The sequence below is a fragment of the Capricornis sumatraensis genome, chromosome 18 (assembly GCF_032405125.1).
Source record: "Capricornis sumatraensis isolate serow.1 chromosome 18, serow.2, whole genome shotgun sequence".
NCBI classification, from domain to species: domain Eukaryota; kingdom Metazoa; phylum Chordata; class Mammalia; order Artiodactyla; family Bovidae; genus Capricornis; species Capricornis sumatraensis.
This window is the reverse complement of record NC_091086.1, coordinates 11,498,152-11,510,802: the sequence shown is the minus strand read 5'-3', so window position 1 is coordinate 11,510,802 and position 12,651 is coordinate 11,498,152. Positions and strand designations below refer to the sequence as shown.

At 53.0% G+C, this 12,651-nt stretch overlaps 1 protein-coding gene across 1 annotated transcript in view; it reads right to left on the bottom strand.

Moving 5' to 3' along the window:
- The window catches only part of ERGIC1 (endoplasmic reticulum-golgi intermediate compartment 1), a 114,247-nt gene extending 101,896 nt beyond the window's left edge, over positions 1 to 12,351 (bottom strand). The window contains exon 1 of the mRNA XM_068990515.1: positions 12,248 to 12,351. Coding sequence (XP_068846616.1) covers positions 12,248 to 12,267 — 20 coding nt within the window. The 5' untranslated portion in view covers positions 12,268 to 12,351. The remainder of the gene's footprint in view (positions 1 to 12,247) is intronic.
- Between the last annotated feature and the right edge of the window lie 300 nt (positions 12,352 to 12,651).

The following is a 12,651-nucleotide window of genomic DNA, read 5'->3' as shown; positions in this document are numbered from 1 at the left end:
AGCACAGGCACTGGGTAAGCAGGGACCACCATGGGCACAGCGCTGGCACTGGGTAAGCAGGGACCACCGTGGGCACCGTGGGCACAGCACAGGCACTGGATAAGCAGGGACCACCGTGGGCACCGTGCGCACAGCACAGGCACTGGGTAAGCAGGGACCACCATGGGCACAGCGCTGGCACTGGGTAAGCAGGGACCACCGTGGGCACCGTGGGCACAGCGCTGGCACTGGGTAAGCAGGGACCACCATGGGCACCATGGGCACAGCGCTGGCACTGGGTAAGCAGGGACCACCGTGGGCACCGTGGGCACAGCACAGGCACTGGGTAAGCAGGGACCACCGTGGGCACCGTGGGCACAGCACAGCGCTGGGAGGTCCCTGAGAGAGACACCCTGGAGGCTGAAGGTATTCAGGGATTTGGAGAAGGGAGTGCCACTCCGACTGAGGTTAGGCCAGCCCAGGACTGCTGAGGAGCAAAGTCAGGTCTGGTGGCAGAGCTGGCCGTGCGCCCCCAGCACCATCCAGGGGAGGAAAGCCCCAGGCCAGGAAGCACACCCTGAGAGGCCTCTGCCCAAATCTGGGGGTCCCTCACTCCTCTGCTTCCAGCTCCAAGTCCAGACGCACCAGATCCCCCTCCCGAGTCCAGGGGCTCCACCCAGTCCTGTCCACCGGGCAAGCCTGTGCTGGCCCCCGGTACGCGCTGCACACAGCCCACCCGCTGCCAGCCGCAGGCCGTCATCAGCCCTCAGAAGGCTTTGGTTTGGCCCAGCCTAACGTTCAACAAAAAAAAAATTGAAAGCAGTTACTAATTGTTTTCACACAATTTACGAGATTTTCATCATTTCCTGAAAAACAGGGTGATCTGGAGGGCAACAAGCCACAGGGAGCTGCCCCTTTCCAATGGAGCATCACCCTCTGACGGGCTCCAGCCCCTGCACCCAGCTGCCCCCACCCCCACCCCAAGGTACCTTCTGGGATCCTGGGGGCATCTGTGTGTGACCCTGTGACCACTTTGTCTCCCACTAGAAGTTACTGCCTTGGTGTCCAGGGTCACCACGTGGGTGCCACTTAAGAGAAGGGAGCCCAGCTCTGGGCTGAATCACCCCAGGTGTCCTCACCAGGGCACATCTCTGCCCTGCACACCCCAGGAGTCTCGGCCTTACCATGTCCGCCCGTCAGGTGCCCCTCTGCGCAGATCCACCAGGGCTGAGCATGGGGCACAGCACAGGGCAGCCAGCCAAGGCCAGGATGAGAGAAACACACCCTGCTTTCTAAGCATACTTGTCCCGCAATCCACACGGTTCAGCCCATCCTCACAGAAGTCCTGCCGGGAAAGTGTGAGCACCCGCAATCCACACGGATCAGCCCATCCTCATAGAAGTCCTGCCGGGAAAGTGTGAGCACCCGCAATCCACACGGATCAGCCCATCCTCACAGAAGTCCTGCCGGGAAAGTGTGAGCACCCCAACATGCAGATGAGGAAAAGGGAGACTCACAGACTCAGGCGTCTTGTTCAGGGCCCGGAGCCCAGGGAACACGGGGAATGGCTTCATATCCAGGGCGATCTGCCAAAAGGGCTGAGCATAAGGGTCTGCTCCCGAGGGAGGCACTCCGAAGGCAGCCCTCGAGGGACTCGTAGGGAAGAAAGCCACTCCTAAACGGGGCCCACGACCTAGCCCTTGCCCCTGAAGACACCTGCTCCATGTCGCAAAACATCCAAACAAGGCAAGTATCGCCAGGTTCCTTCCAAAGTAGTGAAGGGGTATTTTAGTTAAACTCTGCTATGTCACCGTGGCTCCTGGTGTGAAAGCAGGAGGGAAAAGGATGGTGCAACCTGGTGGGGAGCCACAAAAATCAACAACGTCTGGGCACCGGCGAGGCAGGCAGCATGTGCCAAAGCGCCCTGGCTCGACTCAGGCCCCAAGTTCAAGGCCTAGTCCCGTACTTCCTCAGCTGTGTACCTGGGCCAGTCACTTCCCAGCTCTAAATACTGGCTTCCCGTTTCCAAACTAAATTAGGAAACAATCAGCAGAGTGAAAAGGCACCTTTTTCACTGGGAAAAAATATTTGTGAACTATGTATCTGAAAAGTGGTTAATATCCAAAATACGTAAGAAATTCCTTCAACTCCATAGCAAATTACACACACACAAAATACACAACACCACCACCACCCACAACCAGATGACCTGATTAAGACTGGGCAGAGGACCTGAACAGACACTTCCCCACGTAAGACACACAAACGGTCAACAGGTATATGGAAAGATCCTCAACATCACTAACAATTCAGTTCAGTTCAGTCCAGTCGCTCAGTCGTGTCCGACTCTGCGACCCCATGAATCGCAGCATGCCAGGCCTCCCTGTCCATCACCAACTCCTGGAGTTCACTCAGACTCGAGTCCATCGAGTCAGTGATGCCATCCAGCCATCTCACCCTCTGTCGTCCCCTTCTCCTCCTGCCCCAATCCCTCCCAGCATCAGGGTCTTTTCCAATGAGTCAACTCTTTGCATGAGGTGGCCAAGGTATTGGAATTTCAGCTTCAGCATCAGTCCTTCCAATGAATACCCAGGACTGGTCTCCTTTAGGATGGACTGGTTGGATCTCCTTGCAGTCCAAGGGACTTGCAAGAATCTTCTCCAACACCACAGTTCAAACGCATCAATTCCTCAGCACTCAGCTTTCTTCACAGTCCAACTCTCATCATGACTACTGGAAAAACCATAGATTTGACTAGACGGACCTTTGTTGGCAAAGTAATATCTCTGCTTTTTAATTTCACTAACAATTAGGGAAATACAAATCAAAACCGCAGTGAGATACCACCTCACACTTTGTCAGGATGGCTATCACCCAAATAAATAAAAGATAACAAGTGTTGGGAACATTGTGGAGGAACTGGAATTCTTGTATACTGTTGGCGGAAATGTCACTCAGAGAAGCCACTATGGAAAACAGTAAGAAGGGTCCTCAAAACACTAAAAATAGAAATACCAAACCAGTAATCAGGGTATTTTTCCAAAATAACTGAAATCAGGATCTTAAAGAGGTATATACACCCCCATATTCACCGCACCATTATTCACAACAGCCGAAATGTGGAAATGACCCGTGTGTACATGGCCGGATGAGTGGATAAGGAGAATGTGGCGTACACCACAAAGGGATGTTACTCAGCCTTTAAAAAGGAAAACCATGGATGAACATGGCAAACGCTGCATTAGGTAAAATAAGCCAGTCACAGAAAGCGTGTTAGCTGCTCAGTCGTGTCCAGTTCTTTGCAACCCCATGGACTGTAGCCTGCCAGGCTGTTCTACCATGGGATTCTCCAGGCAAGAGTACTGGAGTGGGTTGCCATGCCCTCCTCCAAGAGATCTTCCCAACCCAAGGATCAAACCCAGGTCTCCCACATCGCAGGCAGACTCTTCACTGTCTGAGCCACCAGGGAAGTGGTTAGTCAGTCACGGAAGACCAAATTACTATGTTCGCTTATAGGAAGCATCTGAAATAGTTAAATCTACAGCAGCAGAGAGTAGAACAGTGGTTGCCAGGGGCTGGAGGAGGAGAAGGAAATGGGAATTTGCTATTCAACAGGTATAAAGTTTCAGTCATGCAAGACAAATAATAAGTTCCAGGATCTGCTCTACCACACTGCGCCCAGCATTAGCAATACTGCACGGTGCACTTAAAAAGCTGTTAAGAGGGTAGCTCTCATTTTAAAGTGTTCTGACCACAGTTTTAAAATTTTCAATTAATAAAGTGATGGAATTAGAGTTTCTTGAGGGGATGAAACTGTTCTATATCCAGACGGTGGGGCGGTCACACGGCATGAAGTCCGTAGAAGAGTACACCCAAAAAAGGCCACTTTTTACTGCATGCTAATTAAAAAGATAAAGCACAGACAAATAAGTGACTATCATCATATCTATCTCGTGTGACCAGTGTGATTTTCCAGTTCAATAACAGAGCACACACACCGGCAGCTGAGGAACTGCCCGGAACTGTCAGGCATTACCAATAAGATGTGGACTGCCCCCTTTCCTCCTGAGGGATGCAAGCCTCACACCAAAATTCAAGAGAAAAGTATTGCCAGCACCTGATGTTCAGGGACCTGCGACTAAAGTTTGGTAGCAGCCAGGCCGCTCATCTCAAATAGGGTTTCCACCTTTTGGATAAACAGAACATTCAGTCCATTTCAAATGGATCTTGCTTCCTGTCCAGCTGTGCTGCCCGGAAGGTTCCGAGAGGCAGTGTTCAAGGAAAGGATTATGCTTTCAGGTGTCTGAGCTGAGCTGGTCCCCTGGGGCCCCTTTGAAGTACCATCTGTGTGACCCAGAATCTCTGGGGGTCAACTTCCCTGGATGTAAAATAGGAATAATGCCCAGTCAGAGAGTAGAGAGATTTGTAAAGCACCTTCTACATTCCCCTAGCTCTTGGTAGTACAGGGAACCCTGAGTACCCCCTGCCTCTCTTAAAAACGAACACATAGAAGCGCTGGCAGGCTTTTCTCCCTGTCTGGTACTTTTCCCCCATGCTGTTGTTTAATCGCTAAGTCGTGTCTGACTCTTTTTAGACCCCATGGACTGCAGCCTGCCAGGCTCCTCTGTCCATGGGATTTCCCAGGCAAGAATACTGGAGGGGGCTGCCATTTCCTTCTCCAGGGGATCCTCCCAACCCAGGGACAGAACCTGGGTCTCCTGTGTTGGCAGGTGGAATCTTCTTTACCACTGAGCCACCAGGGAAGCCCCATTTTTCCTGCACAGACCAATGTAATTAAGTTAACAGACCTGAATGTTAAAGCTGACAACAGACAATTAGGCTAATTACCACTTCCTTCAAGGATCAATTAGAGCTGTGTTTCCCAAACAATATTTTGAGAAATGGTAGTGGCCGCCCTGTGAGCCACATGGTGGCTTACAGAGTACATTTGGCAAAAGCTGGACTGAGCCAAGTGACTCGGGTTCCTTTTGTGCAGGACTTCTCAGAGTCTTTAGTAAGCTATGCACACGCTGTGGATCTCCCAGGAGGGAGCCCATTATGGAGCAGCACAGACCAGGAGACGCTGAGCGAGTCAACCTCACTGTACATCCAAAGCGCCCGGGAACCCTGGTAAACCACAGATGCAGACTCAGGGTGGGCCCTGTGACGCTGCCTTTCCAGCAAGCTCCGAGGTGATGCTGAAGCTGTTAATGTGGCACCACAGTTTGAAAAGTAAGGTAACCCTTCCCCCGACCACCACCACTGACCTGCCTTATTGACAGCTTTACTAGTGAAGAACCAAGCCAGAGGAGGGAATGGGCTTGCAGGGCTGACCAGTGGGACCAGACTCCGCTCCCCAACTTCCCCTGCAGGGACCCACTCCAGCATCTGGCCTTCCCTGTGCTCTCAGCCTACTAAAGATGGTTCTCCTGATGCAGAGGAATCTGCTCAGTCTGAGCTGTGCACTGGGATCACATGGGGGCCTTTATAAAACACTGATGCCTCAGCCTCCCACCCTTAGGTCCTGAGTACCGGGTCTGGAGAGCCACCTGAGTTTGGGGATTTTTAAAGCTCCTCCAGTGACTCAATATTCCGCCAGAGCTGAAGGTTACTGATACAAGGGGAGTGGATAAGTCTCACCCCAAACGCCCTTCTCACACCCTGCCTGCCTCTCCACTACCGCCCAGGAGCAGTTCCAAAATTTAGAAAATGAACAGATTACCAGATGGGAAACAGAACTTAATGAATCCACAGCTGGCTAAAGATACTACAGTATCGAGGTCAGGAATCCAAACCGCCTTGGGAGGAGAGATTTTCCATCTCCTTCCATGTTGGATGAGCACGTCAATGCATGCCCTACACTCTAGAGCCCCAGGGGCTGGAGCAGGAAAACCTGGGCCCTCCAGAGTGAGAGGCTCTAAGTCAAGGATCCCCAGCCCCTGGGGCACAGACCGATACTGGTCCGTGGCCTGTTAGGAACCGGGCCCGCACGGCAGGAGGTAAGCAGTGGGCAAGCTTCATCTGTATTTACAGCAGCTCCCCATCACTTGCCTTACCTCCTGAGCTCCAGCTCCCATCAGATCAGCGGCAGTGTTAGATTCCCATAGGAGAGTGAACCCTAAACGTAATGCGCTTGAATCATCTTGAAACCATTCTTCCCCACCTCCCTGCCTGTCCGTGGAAAAACTGTCTTCCATGAAACCAGTCTCCAGTGCTGAAAAGGGTGGGGACCACTGCTCTAAACTACCGTGAGACCATAGTAAGGGGTTGGGGGGGGGGGGGGGGCTTTAAAGACTTTAGAATCAGGTGTCAGACCACATGAGGTTAGTTAAAAAAACAAGGGTTGGTGGCTTTAAGCTTCTTAGTGAGCACTTCTGGGAAAAGGTTAGAGATGAGAAAACCAATGAGTCCAATCAGAGGGGGATTCTGTTCTCTCTGAACTTGGCGAGTGGGAGGGGAAAACTTTAGAGATGAGCCTACAGAATACAAGCAGGGCTCTGGGGCAGAGAGCAGCATTCCAACCCCCAGGACTTTCTGCTGATCCATCATGCCCCTTACCTCTGCTGCACCTCAACTGGCTCGTCTTTAAAGTGGGATAACAACAGTGTCTGCCTTGCAGGGTTACTGAGGGATTAAATGAGCACAGGTAGGAGTCTTACAAGAGTCAGGCACTAGTAAGTGCTCCATAAACGCAAAATACTGGCTTGACTTTCACCTAACTTTATTTCCCTTTTGCCCTCATTTTTAAGTCTATTTAAGCTTTTTTAAGCTTGTTGTAAAGTATGCGTTTCCACCAGCTTACCCGAGTTCTTTCTGGGCTGAAGCAGAGCAGAAACGCAGGCACTCGGGTAAGCTGCTATCTGCCGAGTGCTGACTGTGTGCTCAGAGCCCGCCATGGTGGCTGGGAGGCTGACACCGGTGCAGGGAGTGAGGGGGGCTGCAGGGACCCCATCGGGCGAGGCCACACGGAGAGCTAAGGAAATTGTCCTTGATCAGAGCTACAGGCCCCACTTGATGGCTGAAACCAGGATGTGAAAAAAATCATGTCAACTTCAGAAAGTTCCCCTGGGGCTCTGAGGAGATCTACGGTCTCTTGGAGATGCCTGACCACTCGGAAGGCAAGAGTGAGAGGCGATGGAGGCTGAACCAACATGCCAACAGCAGAGCTGGCATCGCAGGCTTGAGAACCGTGTGGTCACATAGGGCCCCAGGCTCGGAGGGCTGCGTTCAGACCTGGCTTAACGTTCTGCTGTCACTGTCCTGACAAGCTTAATACTTTTCCAACAAGGGGTTCTGCATTTTCATTTTGCACTGGGCCCCACAAACTCTGTAGCTGACCACACCCTGCAGAGACAGCTCTTTTGCCCCTGCATCGACCCTACCGGGGAAGGCAGCAAAGGGTGCCATCTCCTGAAAATGAAGAAACTGAGGCTCACAGAAGGTTAAGTCAACTCTTCCAGAGCCCGATGGTCAGCGACAGGGGAGCGTTATGCCCCAGGTCTTCGGGTTTCAGCAGAGGTGGCCAGCTCCCCTCTGCGTGCTTGAAAGTCCTGCTCAGGCTCCTCTGGGCCTGGGCAACGGGAACTGCACCCTGCCCCCCACCGCCACCGCGGGCCAAGGCAGAGACAGCAGGTGTTCTGGCCCCTGCCAGCCGGAACTGGGTCCCGGCAGGGCCAACACCCACGGAACTGGGTCACAAGGCCAGTTCCACCACTTCGAGGTCCAGCGACTAACGAAACAAAGCCTTGGGAGCCAGGCAAACACAAGTCACCTTTGAAAGCCCGGGGGCCTCCTCTGTGCTCTGCCTGCTCCCCCACCCCGAGTGCAACTTAGAGAAAAGCACACATTCAAGGAAGAAAGGGGGGAATGAACCACCCAGAGCTGAAAAGGTGCCCAGTGAAGGAAGAAATGGCACTATCACATCATAATTGGCTTCCCTAACATCCGCTGGCTCACGGAAAAAGCAAGAGAGTTCCAGAAAAACACCTATTTCTGCTTTATTGACTATGCCAAAGCCTTTGACTGTGTGGATCACAAGAAACTGTGAAAAATCCTGAAAGAGATGGGAATCCCAGACCACCTGACCTGCCTCTTGAGAAACCTGTATGCAGGTCAGGAAGCAACAGTTAGAACTGGACATGAAACAACAGACTGGTTCCAAATAGGAAAAGGAGTACGTCAAGGCTGTATATTGTCACCCTGCTTATTTAACTTCTATGCAGAGTACATCATGAGAAACGCTGGGCTGGAAGAAGCACAAGCTGGAATCAAGACTACCGGGAGAAATATCAATAACCTCAGATATGCAGATGACATCACCCTTATGGCAGAAAGTGAAGAACTAAAGAGCCTCTTAATGAAAGTGAAAGTGGAGAGTGAAAAAGTTGGCTTAAAGCTCAACATTCAGAAAACTAACATCATGATATCTGGTCCCATCACTTCATGGGAAATAGATGGGGAAACAGTGTCAGACTTTATTCTTGGGGGCTCCAAAATCACTGCAGATGGTTATTTTGCAACCATGAAATTAAAAGACGCTTACTCCTTGGAAGGAAAGTTACGAGCAACCTAGATAGCATATTCAAAAGCAGACACATTACTTTGCCAACAAAGGTCCGTCTAGTCAAGGCTATGGTTTTTCCTGTGGTCATGTATGGATGTAAAAGTTGGACTGTGAAGAAGGCTGAGCGCTGAAGAACCAATGCTTTTGAACTGTGGTGTTGGAGAAGACTCTTGAGAGTCCCTTGAACTGCAAGGACATCCAACCAGTCCATTCTAAAGGAGATCAGTCCTGGGTGTTCTTTGGAAGGAATGATGCTGAGGCTGAAACTCCAATACTTTGGCCACTTCGTGCGAAGAGTTGACTCATTGGAAAGGACTCTGATGCTGGGAGGGACTCGGGGCAGCAGGAGAAAGGGACGACAGAGGATGAGATGGCTGGATGGCATCACCGACTCGATGGACAGGAGTTTGGGTGAACTCTGGGAGTTGGTGATGGACAGGGAGGCCTGGCATGCTGCGATTCATGGGGTCGCAAAGAGTCGGACACCACTCAGCGACTGAACTGAACTGAACTGACAGACTCTGAGAGACCCGTCCTCGGGGCGAGGGTAGCCCTGGCAATTTTTTCTAGGCACTGGAGTTACAACAATGAAGGAAACAGATAGAAGTCTTTGCCTGAGGCAGCTCATGTTTTCATGGGAGGCAGTAAGAAAATAAGCACAAAATAATGAAGTGAATTATACAGTGTTAGGCAACAGGTGCTTCGATGAAATAATACCAATAACGGAGTGACCAAAGTTTCCTGGGTGCTTACTCTGCATCTAAATGCTTTACACACAGTGGCTCAATTAATCTCCTCAACAATGGGTACTGTTTTCATCCCCATTTCACAGACAGGAAAGCACACAAGAGGTAAGGTCCCACAGGCACTAAGAAAGCAAGCAGTGCTAATAAGAAAGGGCAAGAGATTCCTTTCTCCTCCTTGATTTCATTCTGTAGTAAGGAAAGCAAAATGACCAGGAAGCCTGGTTTTCTCCCTGGCCTCGAACTGGGAGAGGGAGGATTCAATCAGAATATATCCCTCTCCATCTCCCGTGGTCTTTTTTTTTTTTTGTATTAAGGGTTATTTAATTACAGTGTGTACATTTCACTGAACATAAGTTGAGCACAAATTGTACCACTATATACCTATAACAAAACTGATATACGTTCTTAAACTTTCATACAGTTGTGACCACAATTCAGTGGCTGGATTTTATACTCTCAATAGGTTTATACAAACTGCAGAACAAGAGATGAATCAAGTGGCAGGTGTCAAGACAACTTTTCAAACGTCACCTACGCACACACGCAGAAGGGACTACAAAGGGACACGTGTAAAATTGCGGGTCGTCTCTGGGGTTGCCGGGGCAGCCCACATTCCTGGTGGAGCGAATCCTCTGTAGTTACTGTTTAGTGATTTTTTTGCAACCACACGGACTGTAGATGACCAGGCTCCCCGACCATGTGATTTCCCAGGCAAGAATACTGCGAGTGGGTCGCCATGTCCTTCTCTCTCCCCCATGGTTTTTAAGAGATCTGACAGGGCTGGGGACCTTCCAAGTCTTCCCTTTCCACCCACGGCTAACAGATCAGGCTCCAGGGCCTTGGAGCCAACAGTCCCCAGTTTGAATCCCAGGTCCATCAGCTCACCACTGCCTGGCCCTGGGCAAACAAGTCACATGTCACCCAGCTCTGCGGTGGGCATCGGGCAGAGGGCTAAGCACAGAGCAGACACTCAGTAAATGTTTGATCAGTGAACCCTGAAGTGCATGGGACGGCGGACCCTTCCTTTGAACCTGAGCCCCGGAAGGAACACGTCTTAGAAATGTAGGTTACTAGGCTCATCCTCCAAGGTGCGAATGGGAAGTGTTGAATACATTCTCACTGTTCTGGAGTAGCAGAAGCTTTCAAGGAAATCGATTAAAACACCTCATTAAGCTGGGGCTCCCATGACACCTGGACATGCCCGATCTCCAACTCAAGGAGCACCAAGTCAGGAATTCTGTGCAACCTGGGACCCTGGTCCACCCTTCAATCTAGGGCAAGACTCTCAGCCCTCAACTTCCTTCCCTTAAAATGTGAGGTTAGGTGCAGAGTGAATGAATTGTATGCCCCAAAGCAGTGACTTCTTCAATAAGGTCAAAATCACCAGAACCTACTGAACCACATAGAAGATAGAAGAGGGCAGGAATTACCAGCCTGGGTAAGGGGAGGGTTTATGGAATCGAAATTGGCCAACTACAGCTCTCTCGTGGCCTGAATGTTAGCTGTTGGTATGAGGTCTGCCCCTGAATTCCATCAGAGGAGCCTTTCCTTGTGTGAGAACTACCCTGGTGGCAGCCCCAGGGCTGCGTGGAAGGGGCAGGCTGTGAGACGGCCACAGAGCCCACGGCAGGCCGAGCTCCACGCCCGCCAGTGGGAGTTCCCAGGCCACTGTGCTCTTCAGGCTGACACCCCAATACACCCACACGCCTGGGGGGCACTGCCAGGCTTTTCTGCCAGGAAGGCTGGCACTTTACCCTGGCTTCGTTCACAGCTGCAGGGAGGGACCAGAAGCCCTAGTCTGCGGGTGAGGAAATGGCCTCATGGAGAGGCAGCTTGTCCACTAACATCTCACTTCTGAACTCCACACCCCACCAGGCTCTGAATTAAGTGTCTTTCGGGCTCTCAGCCCTACCAGGTGGGACTTTATTTTTAGCCCCAATCTGCAGGTGGTGACAGAGATACTGAGAGAGCTCAGACACTTGCCCAAGTCATCCAGCTGAGCAGCTCAGGGGAGGTCTGTACCCAGAGCCTTCGCCCCAACTTCTAGAATATACCAACCCGCTCAGTGGAGGGGACAGAGACAGGATTCTAATTCAGCTCACACTAAATTCTAACCCACTAAAGCCCTGCTAGTTTTCCCTGGTATACACGTCCAGCAATGTTGCCTCAGGCCTGGACAGCCCCTGGGGCTCCATACCTCAAGGGAAAGTCTGGTGGAGACCCTTGTCAGTCAGGCTTCCAGAAGGCCTAGCCCAGCACAACGTGGACCAGGTGGCCGCCGGACCCCACAAAGGGCTCACTGTGGTGACTGCAGAAAGCTGAGGCCAGACCCGGCTGGGCCCTCTCTGCAAAGCCCTGCCCACAGATCCCTGGTCTGGTCTCCTCCCCTCCCCCAAGGAGCCCCCAGACCCAGAACACAGGAGTAGGACCAGCGGAGGGACGGGCCTCCAGCTGGAGCCAGTGGGGAGAGGCTGAGCCTACGGAAACCTGAAACCCTCCAGCAGCTGCGTGGTGGGAGGAGGCTGCAGACCCCTGTGGACCCCTGGGGGCTCATCCAAGGTGCCCTGGACGCACCTGTCACTGGGGTGGGGTTCAGGAGAGGCTCTGAAGAGGGGAGGAAGGGGATGGCTTCTCGTTCGCGCCCATCTAGGGGAGGAAGGAAATCTGTTTCCCAGTATGGGGAGAAGGGGATGCGACTTTGCGAGGTGTCAGGGCAGCCTGGGGAGGGGGACCCCGAGAGGGAAGGGACGGAGCGGCCTGAGAGGTGGGTGGCCTCGCTTCCCGCTGCACGAGGAGGCCCTCCGAGCCTCCGGCTGGCTTTGTGTGCGGCAGGGGGCCCGCCTGGAGTCCCCGAGGGCCGGCGGAGGCATGCACAGGGTGGGGGACTGCTTTTGCGTTTCAGGCGGGAGGGGTCCGCAGCGTGCCTGAGCACGCCCCGCGCCGGTGTTGCCACACTCACCTCCTGAAGTCAAAGGGCATCGTGCCGTCGCCGCCGCCGCCGCCAGGGATGGGAGCGCTGCAGGCCAGGTGGGCCGCGGCGCCGCGTGGGTCCCAGCCCGCTGCCAACGCCGCCTCCGGCCGCCCCGCCCCCGCCGGCCGCCCCCCGCCTCCGACACTCGCCGCTGCCTCCCGCCGCCGGGAAGTGACGCTCCGCTCAGCGCATTGGGCACCGCCCCCGCCCCCGGCCGCCCCTTCCGCCGCACCGTTAAAGGGGCCCGGGGGCTGGGGTGGGGGGCTGGGTGCCGGGACGGAGGGGCGGGCCTTAGCGGGGCGCGCGGTGGGGCTCGAGGTTTGCAGAGGAAGGGAGCACCCAAAGATACAGTTATTCATGCCTTGCCAGCCCCCGCCCCCCACTGTGTTTTC